Source organism: Buteo buteo, chromosome 3 (genome assembly GCF_964188355.1).
Source record: "Buteo buteo chromosome 3, bButBut1.hap1.1, whole genome shotgun sequence".
Classification (NCBI taxonomy): Eukaryota; Metazoa; Chordata; class Aves; order Accipitriformes; family Accipitridae; genus Buteo; species Buteo buteo.
The window spans coordinates 22,116,419-22,142,059 of record NC_134173.1 but is presented as its reverse complement, the minus strand read 5'-3'; the positions used below and the strand labels follow the sequence as shown (position 1 = coordinate 22,142,059).

Sequence of the window (25,641 nt, the reverse complement as noted above, 5' to 3'; positions counted from 1 at the left end):
CTTTTTTTTTTTTTACATACAAATATTGATACAAAAATGAGTTCTACCTCCTCCTCCTTCTTTTGGGATTGCAGGGTCACGAGTAAAGCCTGTGTGTTTCTAGTTCTGGAGAAAATGTCAAGTAAGAAGGAATTCTTCAAATTACACTGAAAAACAACAAGATGCACCTGAAAGATGAAATCACACAAATCAAAGTAGATACAAGCTTAAAGGATGGAAATGTTCAGACACTGAAACAAGCTGCCAATGTAGATGTTGCAATCTTTCTTGATGTATTCAGATCAAAACTGATGCCTTTCTAAAAGGTATTTAGCCAAAAATACAAATTCCTATTCAAGCAAACACAGCTCTGTACAGTACTGACTGGGTGAATCAATGATGGCCTGCAATGATGAGACTCTGTAATTTGGTAATTTTTACGGTCTTACCTTATAGAGTAAAATTCTCAAAATATACTAACATAATCACTGAAATGATACTTTAGCGACAGTTGCTTAGAAAAACCATTAGGTAGAGCTCAGATATCCTTAACAGCTTTCTAACTTTATTCCCAAGCTAGTTTTAAAAATGCAGGCCATCTTTCTGCTGTATCAGTACACACACATAAGGGCAAAAGTCTAAGACATGAGTGTTTGAGTGACTCACGTACAAAATAGCATCAGAAAAATATCCTTGGAGCATGAAAACCACCTCTGTATCCTGCTTGTTGAGGCAAATCAGAAGTAAACAGTATTACTTTAAATTTTATTTTACCTTTCCACTTGAAAAAGTTTTAGGGTTGAAAATAAGCATGGAATATGCTCCAAGGTCATTTTTGGGAAAAGTAACTGAAAGCAATTTGCAAAGTAGCAGCACGATATTGATTAGAGACATTTTAAATTATTGTTAAATGTTACAGGTTCATTTAAAAACAAAAATAAGATTGTTATTGACCAGATAGCTTGATATTGGAAGTAATTACTCCTTTGTGAACTGATGATGTGGTAACAGAAGAAAGCTTGCTGCATTCTATAGTTTTTGTTGATGCTTTAGAACAAATAAATGTTTTAATAACTCTTCATTACTTACCTTACAAGGACAGATATTTAATCTGTGGAATTATTTATAGTTATCAATCTTTTATAAGCTAATTTGGTAGTGGTATTTTTAAAATTCTGGAATGCACTATCTTCTGAAGTCTCCTAAGAAAATGTGCCAACCCAACAATGATGACTTCTCTTTGCTTTTTGACCTAATCCAAAACCTTGACATTTCATGCTTCTTTACTGTAGTCCCATGCATATCTCCATCCTTACATGTGACAATCAGTAACACTTTTCTGTCTATTTCTCAGGCTGCCTAAAGCAGTTCAATTCAGGGTAAAGAAGCTAAATTTTGCAATATGTACTTTGTCCGCATTTCCATTACATGGATCATCCCCTATTGTAAGGGTAGCACGTCATGTGGGAATCCTCCAGGTAAAATAAACTCCCAGACATCTCATAGAGTTTGCATGGCATTTCCTACACAACAACCTATCATCAGTCAACCAGCACGATAAAGTACAATGAAGTCCCAGTCAGATTAAACCAAGTAAGGAACAAGGTACTTTTCTCAGTTCCTTTTTCCAGAACAGACTCAGAGTTAGTTAAAACTGGGTATGAAGAAAGATCACATATGAATAGTAGCTTTTTGCATACCTGTAAATAGCAACCTACTACCTAGAATAAGCCAGAAAGTCCAATTTTGAACATGAAATAGAACAAAATTGTTACAATAAGGCCACTATCTAGCTCACTAATATCCAGGCCTCTTTTGGGGGAGGGGGGTGGTGGGGGTGGTGTTTGTTTGTTTTGTAGGTTTTTTTGTGTGACATGTTGGGTTTGGGTTTTTTTTTTATATAGTAGCTTGTTCTAAGATTTAGGGGAAAGTGCTGAAGCTTAATAAGAAAATATCTATTCAGTCAACAGTCAGCTGGCTTCACCTTTCAAAAAGTATGTTTAAACTTGGTAAGCTTCTTCTACTTAACAGTTTATAAACATAGCATGATAATTCATGCTTTGCAATAATGTATCCACTACCTTAAGGAAGAGAGCATCATCTTATTCACATGCAAAATCTTATCTTTGCCTTCAGATAAACAAGTTCCATTATTTTTCCTGGAAGAGAGTTTCCTTTTTGTTGTTCTTTTCTTTTCTTTTTTCCACCTCTCTCCTGGAAGGATGTTTATCATTCTGAGCCTAACCATTTATAGTTAGACAAACCTTTTTCTTCCTCCCATCCCCCCACACCCAACAAATAAAGGAAACAGAAAATAAGGTCATTCATCACAGCAATATAAAATCAGAAAGTTGACTCAAGAAATGAAACTCAAATTCTTAGGAAACTTATAGAATTCCTGTATCATATAGCCTGAAGTATTATGAAAGTGTTAAAGATGTACAAAACCCTGATTTTATTTTTTTTTTAAAGTATCCGGAGAAGAGACAATGCCAGGGCAGGGCTGATTTACAGTGAAGAAAAGCAATAAAATAATGCAATCTACTCAGGCTTGCTCTTTCTGAATACAAGAGATTGTCAAGCCCCTCTGATTGCTTTATCATCTCTTTTACAAATTCCCACATACCCAATGCATATTATGACAACATTTACAAGGAAACCATGGGCTTTTCTTTGAATAAAAGCAGACTGAAGAAAAATGACTATACAAGACAAATTTATTTTTTTTTCTGTATGGATTAGAGTTGTGAAAAGAACAATTCATGTAGTTACTAATGAGATTTGGGGCTTGTTCATTGTCAGCCTTTGAGGAAGATGAGCATGTTTTCATTATTTTAGAGGTAAACCCTTCCTGCAGTATTCCAGTCCCGTGGTGCATTTCAAAAATGAGTATAGTTAATGGTAACAGACTGTCAGATAAAAGGAGTTCAGAAAAGAGCCACTAATACTGAAAGGTGTACTACAAAAAACAGTGGGTGGTTCTATTAAGAGAAATAACTTGGTCCCAATTTCAGAACATGATGTATGGGAAAGTATGAAATTAGACAGCAACTGGGCAGTTAGAGACAAAATGAACTTCTGATTGTTGAAAAAGGATATTAATTTCTCAAAAAATTAGACTTTGCTGAGTTGTTGAGTTAGTGAAGTCAAACCCAAGATAATTTTTTTAATGAAGGTATAAAGCTTTTGGATTCTTATCCCTTCACAGACTGGATATAGAATTTCAAAGGAAGACAAAACTTCTGTTAGCTTTGCAAAACAAAGGCATTAACAGTCAGTCATTGTCACGTTGCAGCCTTTACTTTCCCTTTTCTATTTTTGCTGACAATTATACATCTTTAAAGAAGTTAATTTCAAGTCATTTCACTACAGAAGATATTATGCATGACTTATGCTTATATCCTGGAGCTACTGGGCCTCTCATCCCTTTCTGAACAACAAACTGCCTATTTCCCAGCAGAATGTACAAAGTACAATGCAGATGCTCTATAGCTTCCCTTCTTCTCTGGTGTAGCACATATAGACTACACAGCAGAGATTCTGCATCTTTATAGAGTGAGGTGTTGCATTAGACATGAGCTCCTGCTGAAGTCCCCAATTTTGTTCCAGTAAAAACTGGACTGAACAAACTTTCTGTTCTCTTCCATTCAAATACTTGGGGCGAGGGGGGGGCAAGGGGGGGTGGAAATTTGTAAAACATCTCCATGAGTTTCAGAGAGTGTCTCATTGGCAGCCACCAGTGTGGGTGCCGGGGTGGGGACTCGCTCTCCAGTCGCTGCAAGGCCACGTCCCCCTTCCTGACCCTTTTGCGCAGTCTGACAAGCACACTCCCCTGCACACTCGTATAGGAGGCTCCTGTCCGTGGTGGGCACCACAGGGGTGACCCTCCTAACCTCCGGCTCTGCAGCTAAACCCATCCTAAGATAAACCGTCTTCTTTGAAACCGCCTGTCCCTGCTGGGCGGCAGCTCTGATTCAGCCGTTACCCCCTCCCCCGCAGCCCCCCGGAGCAGCTCTCCGGCACGGTCGGGGCCTTCCCGCTGGGCTCCCCCGGCTGGGCGCGGGAAGCGCCTGCCCTTACCTGGAGCGAACACCATGGTACTGCTCGGCCCCGCACGGCTCGGCACCTCGGACAGCTCCTGGCCCCGCACGGCTCGGCACCTCGGACAGCTCCCGGCCCCGCACGGCGGCGGAGGCGGCTGCGGCCGCGGTCCCTCCCTCCACAATGCGGCGGGGCGGGGAGGGGGCCGGGGCGCAGCGCGGCCCCGCGCCTCCGCCGCTCGCACGGACACCGACACGGACACGGACACGCTCTCAGGGCATCTCACTGCCACAACTCGTTGCCCTGCAGCGGCAGCGCTGGGGGGGGCAAAGAGGAGAAAGGTAATAGCGATCTGCCCAGCAGGGAGACCGGCTAATTGCTCTTAATTACCTCTCGGCAACAGCCCCGCTGCCTGACATTTCGGGGTACGCTGCTAATAGCAGCGTACAAGCTAACAGCCCTGCTAATAGGCTCCAGCGACTCTGGACTTTGTCACAGTATTTCGGTTTTCAAAGGCTCAAATGCTGAGGAATTTATACTCTGATTTCACAGGCCTGTTAACCCAGCTCTACGGAACAGAAGCACTTTGACTTAAGAGGGAACATGTTTCACCATATAAAAGACGACATCAGGGCCAAAATGTAAATAAATTAGTAAGTAATAAAATAGAGGAGGGTAAGCACAGAGAGAAGACAAAACTTAAAATTTTGCACCAACTTTTATATTTCACATTTAATTTGCTTTTATTTCTAAAACCCATGCTCAGAGTTCCTGTGGGCTCTGAACTTCTACAACAGAAGTGAGAAGCACAACAGCCAGATGGGACACACTTTAAAGAAACTAACTGCCCTTTTTAAGCCTACACCTGCAAGAGGTATTTTGAAAAATATTGATTAATCAGTGCAAGTTAGAGAAAGTAGACAAAAAAAACCCCACCAAAACATGAAAGTTTGCATGTAAATTCTTGCAATACGCAATACATTTTCCAATCACATGTTCATAATCTACCAATATTCCTACAAGCCTATTTCATTCTTTTCATAGTCAAGCACTTTATACACACAGAATTCTCCAATCAAATCTGGAATATTTTAAGTCTCCAGATAAGGCCTTATTCTTAAAGTACAGATACAGAAAAGCACTGATCTGCTTAAATAATTCTGCCTGTATACTTCAGTAAGAACTCAAGAATGGCATCACTATCAAAGTCAAACTAGTCATCTGGTGACAGTTCTTTCTTTTTTTTTGGAACACTATATAAGATAACTCCTCCTTGGGAAGGCCTTCCAGATTCATCCTCACATAACACTTCTACCATCTGATTTCTGAATATTCCTCTTATCACAAGATCTTCCCCGTAGCAATTTCAGCTTCTTTATTGCCATTGGTTTGTCTCCTGTCTTATATTTCAGACATTCAATTTCAGTTCTCTCAGATGGCAATTGAATTAACTTACCTAAACATTATACCTCTGACTGCTCAGAAATGGTATTCCCTCTAAGAATGTTACTTCAAAAATCTTTTTTTTTCCTTTTTTCATTTATCGTTGTTCTCATCCACCCTACTTCTGAGAACTAACAGGATACCTACAAACTGAATTAGAATAATTTCTAGTAAAAGTATCCCACATAAAATGCAGAAAAGATTACAGTCAGCAATATTCAGCATTCTTAAGAGATAGATCAAGGATACCCTATAATCTTTAGAAAATCAGGACTTATACATATTTTGAAAAAGAGATGTTAATCCAATTTTCTTAAAAAAAAAAAATCTATTGGATATACATACAACTACATATATCCTCAAAAGAAATTAGATATATGTTTCTAAGGGAGTGGGTTTTGAGACGGTAGAGCAGCTTGTTAAAAGATTTTCAAAAGAGTAAATATGATTCAGTGGTTTGAAGGTCTGTAAGTAACCTGTAAAATTCTAGGTGGGTATCTTTGACTTGGTAACAGAACCTACACCACTTTGGTGAAAGAATACAGGTCATTAACTATAATGTTCTACACACATCTTTCTTTAACTGCTATCTGTATTTAATAGATTACCCACAACAGGCACATTTTATTTTAGAATCTTCAGTTTTCTTGCTCAAATTAAAAGCTACTAGCAAGCAATGTTTTCTGACAGAGGAAAAAAAAAGTTATTAAAAAATCATCTTGGGCTTCTTTTTTTTTCATTTAATTAATCTTTGAATTTCAGATTTGGCCACAAGTTCAAATGCACAAAAAAATCACTGAAATAACTGCACAGGACAGAGTTCTGTAGTGAATTGTCACCTCAAAAACCCATGCAGTTAATGCAGTACAACAACCAAAACAAACAGTGCACTAATAATTATTCAATTTCCGATCAGTGGAAAACAACATCAGTTATGCCCAGCTATTCAAAAAAAGCCCTTGAGAACAAAGCACAGAGGTAAAAATGAGGTTATATCATTAAAATACAATACATAGCCTTGTTCATTTAAAGATGTACCATCAACTTGTATGAAATAATAGAAAATATGAAAGCACTTACAAAAACAGACTTACATATTTTTATCAGTAATTACACAGTCCCTGCCTTGTGTATCATTTAATTTCTTACTGCTCGAGTGAGGAATTACTAGTTTCTGTATAACATCAGAAGACTTAAAAATTCTTGAGTATGTAACTTCAGAGATTTTTTTTTTTTTTAAGTCTTGACTTACGTAGAGGATACTCTGTTAAGAACTTTAACATTTTTAACAGTTAACTTTAACATTTTTAGACAGTTATAGAAATCAAGTTGACTGATGTCACTTTCAATCATCCGCTGCTGTCTGTAATGCCAAGGTTTTACATCTGAAGTAAACCCTTTATTCTAAAGGAGCTGAAAACAATTATTTGGTCACATAGGTTCAGAAGCTTAGTAAACATGTTTCAAGGAAGACGCTGTTTTTACCTGAAGATGTTAAATGTTTCAAAGTTTTGTTAACAAGAATGTACAGCTAACATTTTACAGGTAGTCATCGAAGTGTTTCTGGAAGAACCATTTGGAAGTAATCACCTAAATATAAATGAAAACATTTTATAATAAAATAATACAAAGATAAAAAGACATAATCAGGAATATTTTGTTATGTCTCTATCAAATGCTAATTTTATATTTTACAAAAAGCTTTCTCTCCAACTTTGAGAATAAACTAGCTCTAAGCCATTTTTTTTATTTCCTCACACATGTCAACATTAATAATCAAACCTAGCTCTTTAGGAGGGAAGGTTAATATGATCACTAAACTGCTTGAACTAGTTGATGTCTTTTGCTAAACTGGGCACTATCATAATGGTCTTCAAAAAAGCAATTACAGTCACTGACTATCTTATGGTTAAGCTTAACAATAAAAATCTTTACTAGCCAAGGTGCAATACATTACATCTGAAACTGCAAGGAAACTGTTTAGAGGAAATAATTGTGACTGTGTGTGAGCAAGAAATATCTAAAATTATTTAAATAAATATTTGAAGTGTCAAATGACTCTGTATAGCAGGGATCATAATATTCAGTATCCTAGATTTAGACTAGAACAATTAATGCCTCTGTGATTAATATACCTCTAAGAGACAGATGTAGGGAATAAACACAGAAGGGAAAAGAGAAAAATCCAAACTCATAGAAGTACCATTCTCCTGAAAAAAGAAGTAAATGTAAAGCCAGTTACCTTTCCATGAGTACTCCAGAAGAACAGCAATGCACAGATTTTCAGCAGCCAAAGACATGAGACCTTGAAAGCCAGCAGCAAGAACATGCAACTTTTCCAGAGACAGGAAAAAGTGAGTACCATTAGATTAGAGATAAATGTGGCCACTAGAGTTTCAATACTATTCTATTCATTTTTCTTAATCAATCTGATAAATTGCATAGTAGTCCAGGGCTGAGATTTACAAACGTGGATAAATTTTAGGTAGAGTCTAGGAGTAACAGCTGTACAGTTTTCGGGGTTTTTTTGTTCTGTTTTTTAAATATCACAAAGATGAGTCCACCACAGGACTTCTCACAGCATGTAAAGAGATCTCCAAAGCCCCACTCCCATCTAGGGAATCTCTCTAGCTCTTACATCGCCATCCTCACAATATCTGAATGCCTTGCATCCGTTGATTATCTTCCAACAGTTCCACAAGAAGTAAATTGGTATCTTCATGTTATAGACGGGAATCAAAATTACAGAGAAGCTGAACCCAAAGCAAAACTCAACCAAAAAGAAACAGACCTGGATAAATTTAGGAGGTCTAAATACAAGACTGAATGATTCACTGAAAACATTACTACATATATAACTGTGCAAAAATCAGTACAGCCAAAATAATTGCTGCTCCCACCTGCCACACCTCTGTAGACAGCCAGTCCCTTCACTGAGACAGATGAATGAGTCACAGTCCAAAATTCAGAGCCTTTAGGTCACACAGGAATTCCTTCATACAGCAAGGAATTCAGTCCAGTCAAGTCCTTGGCTAATGACTCTGGCAGAGACACTGTGAAACATAGGAAGAGATTTTAAAGGACCTCACATACAACCACTGACTTATGACATGGACAAGGCCATACCATGCTACACCATGCTAAAGACTCATAGGATAGGGTGGGAGTCTGCCACAAGTAAAATTCTCATCTTCAAACCTTTTCAGTTCTACCAGCATGACACATTTGTTAGACTAAAAATGAGTATTTTTGCATGTGTCCTCTTTTCTATAACAAGTGTTTTAAGACCCTGATCATACCACAGCTTATTGGTGTGTGTAACTTGACACAAGTCATAAAATTAGGCATACGCTGAAGTCTTTGAAGAAACTTAAAAGGAGAGAAGCAAAGAAGCATTTATGACCCATGGCAAAACTGCTAGCCAGTGACCTAAGGAGAAGAAAAGTCAGCTTTAAAATAAATGAAGAAATTTCCAAACTTGAAAGAAAATACTATTTCATTAAAGTCCTCAATAAATTCAGATATAACATTTTGCTAAATGTAAAGAACCTAAATATTAAACTACATGCTTAATTTAATGCTCAAAGAAAAGAACAAAGATATGTAAAATGTAAATATCAAAATCATCATTTTAATGTCCTACTAAACAGCTTAAGATTGTTCAAGAACTGAGAATGGCAAACTATACTGAATTACACCAATATATAATACAAAGAGTAAATACACAATGTGGTTTCCTGACTCGTCCTATAGAGTCAAAAGGATGAGGATTTCATCATGCATGGCTAAAAATTACACAATTTGGCCAAATAAGATAAAAATATGTATTTTAAATTATGTTTGAAAACATCAACTTTATTACCAAAGAAAGGGTTTCAAACAGTAGAGTATCAAAACTTTAAATTAGGCTAGTGAGATTTGCAGTGCATTATCCATGTCCAATTGAAAAGTCTCTATAATAGGACATCCCTACTCTAGCAGAATTTATCACATCTATCAAATCAGGGCTCCCCTCTGACTGCATTTAATCCATCCTTGGAACAATGGGGGATCTACAAGAAAGTCATACAACTGGATAAAAGAAAAGTTAATTACTGAAGTAGAAAATGAAACATATGTTTCATATCAAAAACATTTACTAACGCTCTTAAACTGGGTAATTGTTAACTTTAAAACATTTCTAACATACAACTATTCATGATGGCAGTCATGACATTTTTGAGCACAAATTTCTGATGTATTTCAGTTTTTTTGGAGACTGAATGGCAAAACTCTAGCATAAGCAAACTTGTCTGTCATGCACTTTTAAAAACTGTACGTTTTAATTGTTATTGTGTGTATAGCTGTACATAACTCTTACTCCAGTAAACAAGCCCAGTTATCTTCAGACCTCTAACTCATCTGAAACACAAAGGGGTATAGCCACTCCTTCCTTCTTCCCAAGTAGACAGTTGAACTCTTTTCCCTTATTTGATTTAAGATCAAGAATTCCAGAAACAAAGTTAGAATATATTTATTTTTTTAAAAAAATCAAGTCTCCCGAATAGAAGCATTCAATGAGATCTAACTGCTTTTTAGTGGTATAAGGTTTCAAGTACAGTGCTGGAAAGTTAAAGATTGAAACCTTACATCAGCATTACAAAGTTTATATCTCAAAATCCTGGTTTAAGCTCTATTTTACACTTTAAGAGCAAGAATACAGCAGCCATGATTGTTATAAATTTTACTGGAAAATCTGGATGAACTATTAAAATATTACTGGGTAAAATAAAAAAAAAATCAGTAATAGCTGTAATATCAAATAAAGCATTTTGTAAAAAGAAAATATTCAAAAGTTGTTACTTCAGATGGGGCAAAAAAGTCTTGTTAAACGTAAAGCACAGAAAACTATGAGAAATATCAGAGAACAGAACTCATTTCCAGGGAAGAACTTTTCACCGAAAGAAGGCAACTCTCAGCGAAGAATGCCTTCCGCAGCCTCAGCTACACAACCAAAGAACTAAATTTAAAACTCCTTAAACTGAAGTACCAAATGGGAATGTAAAAATGCCTAAAATTTTTACATTCAGGCCTTCAAATGGATTCATATTTATACTTGGAAAGAAATCAAAATCAATCAGTCTAAAAACTTCAAGTTTAGCACAGAAGCCTATACTAGTAAAGACAGCAAAAAAAAATTCTTAACATGAAATCAGTCTAGCTGACATCACCTAATGAAATACAGAATCTATCCCTATACTTTGGATTTATATTATTTGCAATAACTTAAAAGATTATTTGATGATTTTTACACAGTAAGTGATCTAAAATAAACCTAAATAAGTATGGAGTGAATATTATCTACTTCTAATACATGTAAACATTAACCTATGTTGCAAAAGCATAATAACCTTCTGGGGTTACAGTTTTGTCCTTCTGCGAATTAAATACCTATTGTCTTTTATAACGATTCTTTTCTGCTTAACCTGAGCAATTTGTCACAATTCAAGGCTTCATAGGATTGTTGGATGAGAGGCAAATAGGGTCAGATTAATTTAAATAATAAAAAATGAAAGAAAACACTCCCTTCTCCCCCAACTCCAAACCCCAAATTCTGTTCTCCTGCAAGTCTACCACCAGTAGTTATTGCAAAGGAGTTATGTCTGTCAGGTTCTGTTGCCTGGCTTCTTCTCACAAACACTTTGCAACAAGTGCTGTGTTTCATCACCTTGTATTTAATGGGATGCCAAAGTTGGGCAAGCCCTGCTCCATTCATTCTCCTAACTCTAGCTATGTGCTCTTGCCACTTACCTTGGCTCGAATGTAATGAATTGGTTCGACAAGGTAGGTCAACTTAAAACTAACTCACCAAACCACTGAATTGCTTTGTTACAGAAACTCACTCAATTGGCTTATCCTAAAGCCATAAAAGGCATTAAATCTGAGGCAAACAAGATGGAGGAAACAGGTGCGTGCAAAAGGTAACAGCAAGAGAGAAAAGGAGAGAATGGCATTACCCCTTTTAGCAACAATTTGCAGTTTTATTATGGCAGGTGAAACAGAAAGCTGCTGTCTTAGAAGGCAGCTCCACAATAGCCAATCTAAACTGAGGCTGTTCTTCCACTGACCCTAGCACTGAGGCAATTGTAGGGCTCCTGAGAAGGTTAAGAAAAAAACGCCTCAAAACGGTTATTAGTTTTCAGGTGCTTCAGCTGTCTATGAAGTGGTTCAATGAGACATTGCATGAATGCTACTGCAGGCAAAAGAATGACAATAAATTGCAGCAACCACAACTTTGGTTGTCTTAAATCACCATGGATCTGATCCCTTGATCTTGTGTAGCTTTTCCCTTAATGTGCAAATAGGGAAATATCACATGATTTAGCTGCGCCTCGGACATAAAACCTACTGCCTTGGTGAATTATTTCTCTCTTTTTGTTATCACCTAGGATAGACAAATAGATTTGAGTTAGAGTGCTGTTCCTGTGCTCTGAGAACACTGAGAATAGATCATCTTTGGATCAAAGCCGACAGCCATTAGTTTGTTAACAAAATAGCACATACCATCCAGCATACTAGCAAGTAATCAGAATATTAGCTCTACCATAGTTTTATGGACAGTGAATTCTACCTGGAGAAATAGATTAAATTCTTTTCAGCTTCTCTTGAACCTCTCCACCCTGAAAAGCCTTCAAAAAGAAAGAATTCAACAAGAATAAAAGAACATAACTTAGGAATGAGATTTGTCCAGACAAGACAAACTTTAAGGGGATGACTATCTAAGAGCGAGCTGTCACTCATTTCGCTACAGCTGAAATGAGAAGGTCCTGCTCCCTCCTCTTCCCTGTTTACCCTCATCCCCGCTCCTGCCTGAATACCTTCATCACTTACCTTGCATTGACACAGAAGTTCACCAGACAGCTTTGTGAGCAGTAAAGGAGGGGAGAGGGAACAAGACTCACTCTTTCAGCAGAATTAAGCTTTACTATACAAAGTCGACTTTGTTACCTCTTTAGAAGCATAGTCTTTTCTCAAAATCAAGCTTTATAGCAGAACAGAAACAAATAAAAAACAATGCTTAAGTTTTGAAATAAACATAGAGAAACATTCCATTGTAAACTATCTTTCCATACAGAAGAAGCCACTTTGTATTTGTTTTACATCTTTGCAAAGTCATCAGATCAAATCCTACTGCTAAGAAAACATCCCTTTGTGTCCTAAGCAGATCTCATGAAAACTTCTGTTATTTTGTGGCAGAAAATGGGGGAATGATAATGCGTTTATTTGGGATACACAGAAGATGGATCCCTGAGTGTGAAGAAAAAAGTGTTAAATGCTGCTTAGATACAGACAGCCAGTATAATTAGATATTTCTGGCATAATAGAGCTACATGAACGGATACTGTGTGGCTTTCATACCCAGGAAAAATAAATCTATACACTGATTCTAAATGCTGGAGGTTAAGGTAATGAAAACAAATCAACAAATTATCATCTGAGGCTACTGACGTAAGCAATGAAAACATGTTCTTAAATATAGTGTAACCTAAATACATTAAATACAAATTTGCATTTAATTTGTATTAAAGTTTAATAAATGCAATGTTTAGAACATTTTTGACAGTACATTCTTGCTTCAACTCCAACTCTTCTCCCTAACTTTGCCCATGCAACCTTAAACACAATAGAAACCTGTACACAAGCTTTGACAGTATGCAAAATAGAACAACTAGTATCTTTAAAGACAGAGTCCTGAAAACTCTACTCTGTAAACCCCAGTTATGCTGATGATGAGTACAAACCAGACATAAATCATCCACAGTTAACTGGTAACTTTCCTTGAAGAGGAACTCCTGCCTGAAGTTACACAGCCTCTCGTATCAGCACCATTTCCAATTTCTAGAGTAGAGAGGAGTATTTGTTCTCAGAGTAGAGTTCTGCCATACTACATCCTCTTGTCTGAACCATCTGCAATGGCACTACAGTGGTTTGTTCCCGTAAGCACTGCTTTTGGTACCCTTGACCCTGAAAAAATGGACCTTTATTAGTGAAGAATGAAAACTTAAGAGTATCTTTGTCTGTTAAAATATTCTAAAGATTGATCTTCCCTGCATTTAAGTTGCTTGTGTATGCAGATTACTTAAATGTATAAGTAGGCCATTGGGAGGAGGTCAGAAAACTGCAAATGTAAACACTGTAGGGTTTGGGGTTTTTTGGTTATTGTTTTTAACAGAATGGGTTTGCATCAGAAAGTATGTTTTTCTAAAACAGAAGAGTGCTTTAACGCTTTGGTGGGAAAAGTTGATCATTTTAATAACTCTTAGGATTTTATGATTCCATAAAGATGATCTATAATCGATGCATTATATCCATTAATTTCTTTTACTTCTGCATTAAGATACAGCTTGAAATCTACTTATATGCATAATATGTAATATGTAGTTACTGCCTTATATACTTACTCAAAATGGCTCAGTATTATTAAAAAGAACATACATTTGGAATTTCCATTCAGTAAGAATTTCAATTTCTTGTTAGTACCACTTGTTTTACAAACTTGTGTTCTTTCAAGAACTACAGACTTTAAAAAAAAAATGTATATACCTTGGAAGGAATCTGGGATACAAGTACCCAGAAATTTTGCTTTGGCCATGCTTTTTGATATACATATACCAAACAGGTCAGACGTGGTACAAATTTATTCATATGGTCTATACATTTTTCAAGTTTATCTATAAAAAATTAGATTCTTAGCTACAGATTATTAAAAAAGCAGTAAGACTTCAAAAGTCTATTTCTATTTTAAAGAGCTCTAGTGCTATTCATATTAGAACCACTGAAGTACATAACATTTCAGAGTTCCATAAATATCTAAAGGATTAGGGCCTGCAAATAAAAAAATATAAAAGAACAATGGAGAGAAATACATTGAAAAACATATCAATATTGTATAAATCACTATTTTTAGCTCTTCTATTATTTCAGATTTCTTGTATTACATTTAATCCTCCATCTGTTCTGAAAAGAGTAAGAATGTTATTATAATTGTTTTAGATCTATATGGAGACAAATGACAGACCAACTCCTATAATGGAATTTTTAATGAAACATGCACGTTTCTGGCTGATGGGGCATATTACTGTGATCTACAGACTAACTGTTTGAAAAAGATGAGAATTTTTTAGATCTGTCTTTACCTTCTAGCTAGAATTATCCTATTCTGTACCAATCTGTAAATGTTTACGTTCAGAAAAGTCCTATGTTGTTAGCGGTAGATGTACTTTGTTTCGGAAATGCTTTGTCTCTTCTGTAAGACAGAGAAGTGTCTAAATTGATAAAAGACTTAATAATAGATAATCTGTCCCTAAAAATATATTCTAAGCTTAGGGTAGACTTTCTGATATCATCTGATATTTTATTCTATATCTCACCCAACTCTAGTAATTTAAATATCCTTACTCAGTGGAATCATGAAGACAATGTCTAGATTAGAAAATTGGGGCCCAATCTTCAAAAGAGCCCCAGTTTGGGTACCTAAATGGCAAGACTTTGAGAAGTATTTTGTATTCTGTAGCTTACATGAACAAACAGAAACTGAACTCCTCAAACTTTTGCTACTGAAGTCAGCATGAGGCATTTTCTTTCACACAACCATCTTTAAAACTGATCTCCAGGTCTAAGCCTTCTTAAAAGATTAAAGCAGAAAAATGAAAACACAAGTACTCCACTGTGAATTGTTTCATTTTCTAACATTTGTTTAAATATTCCTAAGAAGGGTAGGTAGAAGAGCCAGTGTGGAATGGAGAAGGGCTGGAAGGTATTCTTTTCTGAACTTTTACAGTTTCCAAACTGAGTTGTGCCAAATAACCAGCAGCATACCCATGGCTAACACAATCTGGATCAGAAATTAACCAGACACCAGAGTTCAAAATGTGTTCTCTTTGTTCCTTTTCCTCTTTACAAAAAACCCACACTATTTTTAGGAACACACAGTTAAGATCACAGAATAGCAAAGTTCTTATTTCAAATATTTCTTTTCACTCTAAGTTATTAGTCTTATAAAGCACAAAGCCTTTTAACTAAATGGTTATACTTCCTTAGTCTTTAGATCTTTTTGCAACTAAGACTTTGGTTTAGTGTCTCAACTGGTGTTGACCACCTACACCCATCTGGGTCACCAGAAGAACCTCATTTCACATCAATTAGCATGTTGCTGCATTATATACATGTAAGCCCTGGTCATGCAAACACCTATTCGTATACTTAATTCCAACAGATGGAGAGTTCAACTGAAGCCACTTGGTCATCTAACATTGCAACATGGACAGATGTTCAGTATAAGCAAAAAAGAGTAACCAAGACATAACTGATTCCAATTTCACAAACCATAGATGAAGAAGTGTATGTTTAGGGCTAATTTTTGCTACTTAATTCTGAGAAAAACAATTAATTCATATCTAATGTTATTTTAGCCATCTATGTTTCTATAGCATTCTGTCATTCCTGCACACACCCCAATTAGCTAATTTGCCCACTGTTGGAAAACCTGTTAGGAATATTAGGCTAGTCTGGCCCCAATAAAATCAACAGCAAAATTCCCATTAATTGGACAGAATCTCATCCACTCTCTCATATGCTCTGAAAGAAGTCGCCATCCTTTTAACAGTAAAAATAAAAATTTGCCCATTCCTCAATCAACACAGCTCATAGCTTACGGTTTATCATGCTTGAAAACCTCTGTGGCCTGGAGCTGATGTACATCTGCTTCTGTACATGGCATCTGCTGGCACAGGACAGGAGAGAGCTGGGAGCAGTAGCGTCTTAAGATGCAGATTTACCTGAACTTCACAGACAGACCCCCAAAACATATAAGCTAACATCCCTTCAAAATGTACACAATGAAAAGGATTAATCTAGAACACATTAACAATAACGTACACCTAAGGTTACCTCCACACTTCCTTTCCGAAACCTTTCCCAAAATTTTAACCTTAAATATTCTAGGCCTTCATCCCTGTCTTGAATAAAAACAATTGGGAAGAAAAAATTACCTATTGGCTTTCAAGAAAAGAAAAAATAAGGTAAGTTCATAGCCTTAAACCAGACAGCAGTAGTAGAAACTGCCAATAAAATTCTCAACTTCACAAAAATAACTGAGCCTTTGCCTTCTTGATCAATATTGTCATTGTTGGTCTCGGGAACATACAGCAACCTTCTGACTCTTAAGCAGCTAAAAACCAGCAAGAGGCCAAGGCCCCTTTCAGAACCTTTGACATGAGAGCAATTCCATTGATTTCACTGAATTTGTTTCCATGACAGACTGTTAAGACCAAGTCTCATGTAAGGTGTTTATGCCTGTCCAAGGAACGTGCAGCAATATTTGTTCCTGCCTCTGCACACTTTTGTATTAGAGTGCGTATAATATCAATCCATCCCAGTTTTAAAAAGCTACAAACATCATGCAAACCTTACAGCTGTAACGTTGTATAACTCTTAAGAGCTGTAAGCTTTAACAGCAGAATTTACTCTGATGTAAAACACAATATTATCACACTTTCGGTGGTGTTCTTTTAATGCAAGCCTGCTTTTTGTTAACAATTTCAAATTCACAGCCTGATTGCTGGTGCTCAAATGTCAGAGGGCAATTTTCTTTAACTGTAAGCCTTGAGCTCTGTCTTCCCATTCAAGTCTCAGTGAGCTCCATTTTTATTTATTACTTTCCAAAAAAAAACAGTGAGGCTCTTCTTGAGAGGTTATTTAGCTTATCCCTCAGCTTCAAGGCAGAATTAACTATATTTAAACCATTCCTAACAGATGTTTGTCTAAACCGTTCTTGAATATCACCACTACCGGAAATTGCAGTGTCTCCCCAGGCATTCTGTTCTAGTAAGTCATTATTCAACCCTTTAAGTTTTTTCTAATGTCTAATGTAAATGTTCACTGCTGTAATTTAAGCTCATTACTTTCTGCACTCTTCACAGGAGACCTAGAGAAAATTTACTTTCATCATCTTTTACACTTTTGAACTCATCACAACAGATCTGTTTTGTACAGTCTTAAACCCAATTTTATCATCTAAGAAAAAGTGAACACAATTTTAGATAAGAAAACGTAGCAAGACTAATATATTTAGAAAAAAAAAGTAGATCTCATTTTGGACCTACTATCTTTATATCTATGATCATATACAGTAAAACATTTTAACAATGGTCATTTATCATGTTCCTCAAGAGAACCAATAAAATGCAATGACAACACATCCTCTGATGTTGCACAGATACAAAATGTATAGTTTGTTTACAAACTAATATTACTGAATGTAAAATGAAGCAACATTTTAAAAAAATATATTGGTAAAGGTCCAAAGTTTACATTTTCTAAAATATTACGTTCATGTTTTATTTACAGACCAGCTTTCAAACAATTATTGGCATTTTAAGGTAACTGCTTAACCTGATGAGTACATGAACAAAATGAAGCTGTAAAAAAACCCAACCAAACAAAAAAACAATAATTAAAGTTCCATATAACAGTTCCGAAAACACTACTTTCAATTTCTATTTAGAAAAGCAAGATGTGATCTACTACACAGTAACTTACCAGAAACTGGTCTAACACTTTCATATGCTCTAGGTATCGCAAGTGACCAACATTATCCAACCATGTGCCCAAGAGCGCATTTTTTTCCCCGTTCCAACTTCAAATGAAGTTTTGACAACAGTTGTAGTATTTACAAATTTAAAATAAAGGCTTGATATCCCTTTGAATTACATTACCACTGTTACTGAGTCTTCTCGTGTTGACTACACGTAGCAGACTGCAATCCAAAGACCACTTTGTTGACTCTGTGAGTTAACAGTTAAATTAGCAGCATCTACCCCAGCTCATCTGAAAAAAAGAACGGGCAACTCTAAGTAACAGACTATTAGTGAACACTGATTCTGGTTCAATTATGACTGAAGTCAGTCACTGAAGTCTCCCTCTTGCTGAGAGGTGGTATGTCAGAAGGCGGAAGTTTTTAAACTTGAACGGGACCTATTAGCTGATATGACCAGCTAGGACACAAAACCCAGTCTGACCACTGTGGGCAGTTATGCGATGGCCTGTGGCTGTGCTCTGCAACTCCAGAGGTCTGGCAGTGACACCCGGTCACTCACCAGCACAGCTAATACTCCTGCACTGCCAGTACCTGTGCTAGGTTAGGTGAACTGAAAGCTGCAGAATAAAACCTACAGCCTCAGTCTGTATTAGCTTTAATTTCTACTGGGTCAGAGTAAGGAACACGTCTCCTTCTCCATGCTGCACCCTTTTTCCTGTGTGGCTCTGTCCCGTCTTCAGGGGCCTGCATAAGAGTGAACACAGAAACAAACGAGGCAGACTCTTTTTCCCACAGAAGGGACTGGTGAATGCCACGACCCTTCTGCTTTGGCAGCCGGGACCACTGTGAATAATGCAGTTTTTTCAGGAAAGCAAGTATTTCATTAAACTTGCCACCTTGATTAAAATAAAAGGATATCTGAGGGAATGGAATAAGAAGCAATTTCATTTTGATCACGGTCCCCCCTTACACTCTGTTGTACCAACCTCTAGCACCTACATTAGGTGAAAAAAGGAGGAATTACAAAGCTTAAGGAATCAACATCTGTTTCTCAAGAACTGTAGGTATAACACCTTCACAATTATGAAAACCAAGTATTTCCTTTCCACGTCTGTTATTTTCTGAGATCTCAGCGTTTTCAAACAAAACTCACTGATTTCGATGTCGATATTGTATGCAGTATTCCATACTGGATGAAACAAAACATCAGCTGGTGATGATTCCTGTTTTATAGAGAACTTGATCATATTCTCAAATTAAATCAGGTATTAGTGCATTATACTGCTAATGACAACAAAACTATTTCATATTCAAAGAATACCCATCTCTGAAATATTTTAAAATACCTAACCAAGCAATGCTATGTGTTCCTATGTAGCATTCAATTCCTCTAAAAATATGTTTTCTTGAAAAGATAATTCTCAGTCTAAACATATACCAACAATAGATTTTGTTCAATTTAATTTCTTATATTACTTCTGATAAAGTTCCTGCTTTTAACTACAAGCTATAGTTTCTAATTGCTGCTCTGCTTCAGCAGCCATAGCTGCTGCCTGTAACTGTTCTGTTTCACTTTGGATGGAATTGGCTGTAGTAACTTGTTTTCTTTCACTGTGCATATTGTTCTCATGCCTTTTTAGATCAGATGCTTTAGCAAATGCTTTAGTGCAGGAACTGCAGACAAAAGGTTTCTCTCCTCGATGTCGTCTTTCATGGTCTTTGAGGTGGGACTTGTGCTTGAAAGCTTTATCACACATATGGCATGCAAATGGCCTCTCATTACTGTGAACCCTTTCGTGCTTTTTTAGATCTGGTGCACGAATAAAAGACTTTCCACATACCTCGCAACTGTAAGGCTTGTAACCTGTGTGTATTTTCAGGTGCTCTTTCAAATGAGCTTGCGTGGTAAAGCCCTTTGTACACATTTCACAAACAAATGGTCTATCAGCAGTGTGTAGCTTTTCATGTTTCCTCAATCGCGCTTCATCAGAAAAGGTCTTACCACAAGCCTGACATACAATGTGTTCCCTGTGACCATAAAGCAAATACTCAAACTTCATATCCCCAGCTGCTGTGGTCCAGCCTGGTGTCTGTTCATCTTTCACTTCACTTATGCCATCATTAAATGTCAAAGCCTGAGGGGTCTGAGATCCTAAGTCTTTTGATTCAGTTGTTTCCATAGGCTCTACTTCTTGGCCATAGCAGTTTACTTTTCGAACTTCTTCGCTTCCCAACTCTTTCAGAATCGCCTCTTGCACTCTCAGGGTAGTGGTAGGTGATTTTCCATCTTCCTGACTTGGGGGAGTTCCTTCCACCGTCACATCTGATGGACTGTCATCATGATCTCCAATTTCTTCCACCTCATCATCTTGGGTATCATTAGGTTCCCCCATAGGACGGTTTATTTTTAGACAGTACTTGCTCTTGGACTGTGTGTTTTCTTCAGGACTAGATACATCACGTTTTTGAGAGCAGAGTTTATCCAGAAATCGAATACCAAGAATCTGGCCTGAAGACATCATCAAATTTACATCCTCCTTCTTAACAGAAATCTTTGCAGTATACATGTAATTGAGAACTTCCTCAAAAATATCAGAACGAAGAAAATCTATTTCTATTACTGATGAACTATCAACTTCCAGTTTTTTGAAAAGCTTTTTGAAGTAGGTACTGCAGGCAGCAAGCACACACCTATGTGCTCTGAATTTAACATCTTCAACCACGATAGCTATGTCACAAAATTCTCCTTCCAAACGTTGTTCATTTAATGTTTTCAGGAACACAGTTTTGTGATCGTCATCATTATATTTAATGGTTTCAGACATACTGATGAAAAACTCCTGTAAAATGACATGGGAAAATTTTGTAATTTTTATAAATTGTCTCAGTCATAAAATCGCAACAGCTGATGTCATTTACACACTAAAAGAATTGCCAAATATTTTTTTCTGCTTAATATGACCAGAAAAAGCCTTTCAGCTGGTAAAAGCATTACTCTTAAAATTCTTTAAAAATTGTGAATACATAAAGGTCTTTCCCTAGGTTATATGCTTTACAGAACACATAGTGATTTAAAAAGGATAATTTTTCATACCAATATATTAAATTATTCAAATATTTATTCAGTTACCCAAAATGAAAACTTTCTCTGTGAAGTTGCAATTCCCAATAAATGTATGATCCAACTGCAGTAGAAGTCATTCTTATAGCTAAAAGAAATATTAATACTAAAAAATGTATAAGAAATACTCTAAATTTGTCAGCATAACAAACCAAATGTGAAATATCACATATAAGCCTTACCATGAACAATGCAGGAAATTTTCTGAAAAAATGATGATTAAGTATTTGACAGATGATTAGCCCTTACAATGGGCCACCTTCAGCCTGAAAGACAGGAAGATAATAACATTTTAAGAAATGATAAAATCAATTCCAGAAATTGTTTTAAATTTGTGTGTTTAAACACAGCATTTTCAATTATTTAAAATTATACAAAATGCACTGTTAAAATACCCAGTTATTTTGACTGGTTCTACAGATAGATGACTGTATAAATTGATCTGATAGCACTGTTGTCGTAAACCATGTGTTCACTTTCCTCTGGCTACTTCACTTCCCTGACTCCACTTTCCTGTAGTTTGCACTACATCTAAAAGTCTGAAAAACGTCTACAGGAATCAACAGTGTTAACCCAGCAAGCAACTCATCAAAAAGGTGATTAGTCTTCTGCTGAATTAGTGTGGTGGGCAAGCCTAGTGGCGGGTCTGGCAAGCAGACCAAGCATTCCAAAGGACAGCAGACCGGGCTGTGGATGGATGCACATCCAGGACCAGGGAAAAACACCATGGATACCAAATCGCCAACAACAAAGATACTTGAACAGCAGAAAGAAAATGCAAAACACGTAATTTAAACTATTAAATCCCAATCTCCCACAGGCATCTAATTGTGACAGAAGCAGGAAATGCAGCGAAGAGGAGGGAAATTTAATATTTGGTTCAGAACAAATCCTCCATTGCCTGGCACAGAGCTACTAGGAACTCCTTTCCTAAATCCTAATTTATCCTGGACCATATACGAAACGGAAGCAGACAACAGGTAGGCGACTTCCCCTCTTGGTGCTGGGTGTTTAAAATGGTACGGGAATGCTTGACTCCCTCCAAACACCTTTGCAGGTCTGGCATCTCAGCATACAGTACCACTGGCTACAAAAGAAACTTGAGGAAAACCAAAATTCTTTTCTTGGTCCCTAATAATCAGATGTTGAGATAGCCAGATAGGAAGTGCATAAATATTTGAAATACACAAAAAGAAAACGAAACCAAGAAATGCTGTGTATTTTTCTGGGCTGTCGGGGTCTACCGTCCCAGGAAAATATAACAGTCCAGCACCAAAGAGGACAGGACAAACCTATTTCAACAGGATCCATTTAGAGTTCTTCGCAAGCTGGGAAAAACGCTGCTTTCTTTTTAAGCAAACAACAAAACGTTACTGCTAATGATCTAGCAGCAATCCCACCCTGTTTTGTTAAACAATATGCAATTTTGCTGCCATTCTGTTGGGACTTACTAAGCGAGAACCAATTATAGGAGAAGTAACTGGCTGAAGACAGTGTCGCTGAGTACGCAGGGGTGCGCAGCAGTTGGTGACAGAAACAAAGGTACTGCTCTGCGAGTGAGACACGGTAGGCACTTGACCAGAGTACCTCCAGCACGGACTAAAGGCGGGGGAAACTCCCACTGCCACCGGGTCACCGCTTCCGCGGGGTAATTCTAATTATACACAGAGCCCCCCCGCACGCATTTTACACTGCCTTTACCACCACAGGCACGGGGGGGGGGAGTATGTCTGGGGTTGTAACTGTTCGTGCAGCTCCTGCCGCCGCCGCCGCCGCCGCCCGAGCCACGCTGGGTGCCTCGCCGCGCTGGCGCGCACGGCTGCGAAGGCGTGAGCACTGCCGCGGCGCCAACTGCCGTGCCCGTGACCGCAGAGCCAGCCGGGCGCACGCCCGCTCCATGCACCCGCCGGCGAGGACGCGGCGCGGGCGGGTTCCCGGCGGGGCCCGGCCCTGCCGGGCCGCCGCGGCCCGCTCGCCGCCGCCGCCGCGGGAACCCGCGCCGCCGCCGGGGGCCCGCGGCTGCCGGCGCGGCCCTGCGGCAAGGAGGCGCCGCCCGCGCTCCCGGCCCGTCGTCGGGGGCGCCCGCGAGCAGCAGGCGGCCCCTCTCCGGAGCGAGCCCGGCGCTCCCCCCGCCGCCCCGCGCCGCCTCACGGGGCTGCGCCGGGAGGGCGCCCCCCTCCCCCTCGCCCCAACGCTTCTCGCGCGGCGCCCGCCCCACCGGTGGCGGCGGTCGAGGCGACGCCAGGCTCCCGCCGCCGCCAGGCCGCGGCCGCGCGCCCCTTTGTTGCGGCCGCCGCCGCGCGGGGCCCGCGCGCCCCAACGTGCGCATCCGTCGCTGGACGTGTTCTCCTCGCCCTCCCCCCGGCCCGCCCGCCGCGCGCGCGGGAGGCAGGCGCGCGACGGCTCCGAGCTGTTGGCGGCGGCGGCGGGCGCGCCCGCGGCGCCTCCATCTCACCCAGCGCCAGCTGCCTGGGCTTTAACGGCTGCGGCCGTCAACAGCCGAGGCTGCTGGAGGCGGCGGCACTGAGCGGGGGAGGGGGGAGGAGTAGGAGGCGGGAGGGGGGCGCGCGAGGGAGGGCGCGCGCGCGCAGCGCAACGGCACCCCTGCCGTTGGGCGGAGGGGGGGGAGGGGGGGATAGGGAGAGGGCTCGCGCTTACCTGCCACCCGCGCGCGCGCGCGGAACCGTACTTCCCGGGGAGCGCGGGGGGCTGCCGCTGCCGCCGCTGCCGCCGCGCGGGAGGGGGCCGGGGAGGGGGGGGGGGAGGGAGGGAGGGAGGAGGGGGGGAATTTGGGGAGGGGGGCTGGGGGGGGGGTCTGCGCGCGTCTCTCCGGCCGTCACCGCCGCCTCCTGCACGAGCACTCAGTGCGCGCGCGCGCGCCGGGGGCGGGGGTACGTGCATGCGCGGTACGAGCAGGGCGCGCCTGTGCCGGGGAGCGTGGAGGAGGAGGAGGCGGGGGGGGGGGGTGGAGAGCGGGGGGAGCGCGCCGGGTCCATCTCCCTTTTCGGGGGGCCCGCGCGGCGGCGGCTGCTGCCGGGCGGGGAGGGGAGCGGTGGCGCGCGCCGCGGCGCCCGGGGGCGGCCCTCGCCGAAGGGGCGCCGGGGAGTCGCTCCCGCCGCGCCGCGGGCACCCGCCCCGCCGCGCCTGCGCCCCCATGGGCGAGCCCGGCGGCCTCCTCCCGCGCCTCCCCTTCCCCGCCTGGCGGCGCACGGCGGCCGCCCCAGCGCGGACCCGGCGCAGCGCCGGATGCCGGGCGGGAGAAGGGAGAAGGAGCGGTGAGGGAAGGGCGTGAGGCGGCCGGCGCCGTGGCCGTTGAGCGGCGCCCGGAGGGGCGGGGCCCCGCGCCGGACACGCCCCGGCGGGCGGGAAGGGACGCTCGCGCCCGGCGGCGGGGTGTTGCGCTCGGGGCCCGCGCCCGCAGCGCCGGTGTCGTGGCTGTGCGAGAGGAGCGGTGGGGCTCAGCGAGGTGGGGGGCGGGCCCGGGGCGTTAATTTAGGCGGGATTTTTAAAAAGCGGTTGTCTGGCGAGTGTCGGTTTGCTCTCGGAGGCCCGGGTGTACGCGCGGACGTTTTCGCTGTGGGGTAGCTGCGGTGCTCTGGCACGGGTTTGTGGTTGAAGGCTGGGGGTGCCTTTCTGCCCCTCCACGTCTGTTGTGTCCTCTGCGTGTCACAGGGAGAGGGAAGCACGGCTGCCTACCAACATCCGCTGTAGGCGGTCACGTAACTCTCCGTGGTTCAAACATCTGGGGGTTTGAACTGAACAGAGAAGTAACGCGATCACTAGAAAGGAAGAAAAGCTACTCTTGCGCTACTCGTCTTCCACCTCCGATTTTTCTTTTCAAAAACGGTTCGTGAGATGCTAGCCTGATGGCACAGCATTCACTGAAATAATTTGTGGATAAATAATACTTTAAATTGTTTCTGTTAGTGTAAAATGCAGTAGTTCTGCTAGGAAAAAAAAGTTTCAATATAATCACTACTTGTGTTGAAAATTACAGCAGTATAGACAAGTTACTGCAACAGTGGAATCATCCTCTGGGAGCAACATAGTGACTTTTTTCATCAGGTTGATAACTCCTGCCCCTTCCTGAGTCATCTCAGTGATGTGTTTGTGTAATGCAATAATATATGTAGTGAATTGCTCTCCAGCTGGATCACTGTCTTTTTTTTTTTTTTTAATTATTAATTAAAATATTTTCTTTTTTTTTTCTACCCACTTTTAGATATACTGGAATGAAGTCCCTATTTTTCCTGGGCGGTCAAAACTGCCAGGCCTGTTTTTGTCATAACATCGGTGATTTGCATTCAGAAGGCAGAACTAACTCTCTCTAAATCTTCAAGTATTTCTGAATCCTGTACCAGAATTTCCTCCACTGTGGAAGGAGCTTCCCTTTTAGCATTTCATTACGTGCTGTTTCTTTCTTTGACAGTGCCTCAGACGCTCCTGTAATACCCTTATTAGTCTTGAGAAACATGTAACT

General features: G+C 40.3%; 2 protein-coding genes across 4 annotated transcripts in view; both read right to left on the bottom strand.

Annotated features, from left to right (window-relative positions):
• The window catches only part of AKAIN1 (A-kinase anchor inhibitor 1), a 29,218-nt gene extending 11,741 nt beyond the window's left edge, over window positions 1-17,477 (bottom strand). Inside the window, exons 1-2 of the mRNA XM_075023062.1 lie at window positions 8,364-17,477; window positions 7,706-7,796 (exon numbers count right to left, since the gene is read on the bottom strand). Coding sequence (XP_074879163.1) covers window positions 7,706-7,763 — 58 coding nt within the window. The 5' untranslated portion in view covers window positions 7,764-7,796; window positions 8,364-17,477. The remainder of the gene's footprint in view (window positions 1-7,705; window positions 7,797-8,363) is intronic.
• A 91-nt stretch (window positions 17,478-17,568) lies between these two features.
• ZBTB14 (zinc finger and BTB domain containing 14) lies at window positions 17,569-23,902 on the bottom strand. Of its 3 annotated transcripts, XR_012649755.1 has the most exons (4): window positions 23,820-23,902; window positions 21,344-21,427; window positions 19,194-20,880; window positions 17,569-18,330 (listed from the first exon to the last, which is right to left on the bottom strand). XR_012649755.1 is itself a non-coding variant. In XM_075023060.1 (3 exons), exons 2-3 carry the CDS (start codon window positions 21,344-21,346, stop codon window positions 19,537-19,539), a joined length of 1,347 nt encoding a protein of 448 aa, XP_074879161.1. In that variant the 5' UTR covers window positions 21,347-21,427; window positions 23,820-23,902; the 3' UTR covers window positions 17,569-19,536. The 3 variants fall into 3 exon arrangements, 2 of the variants coding, with proteins under 2 accessions (XP_074879161.1, XP_074879162.1); XM_075023060.1 differs by having other exon boundaries at window positions 17,569-20,880; XM_075023061.1 differs by lacking the exon at window positions 23,820-23,902 and adding an exon at window positions 22,613-23,125 and having other exon boundaries at window positions 17,569-20,880.
• Window positions 23,903-25,641: the final 1,739 nt, after the last annotated feature.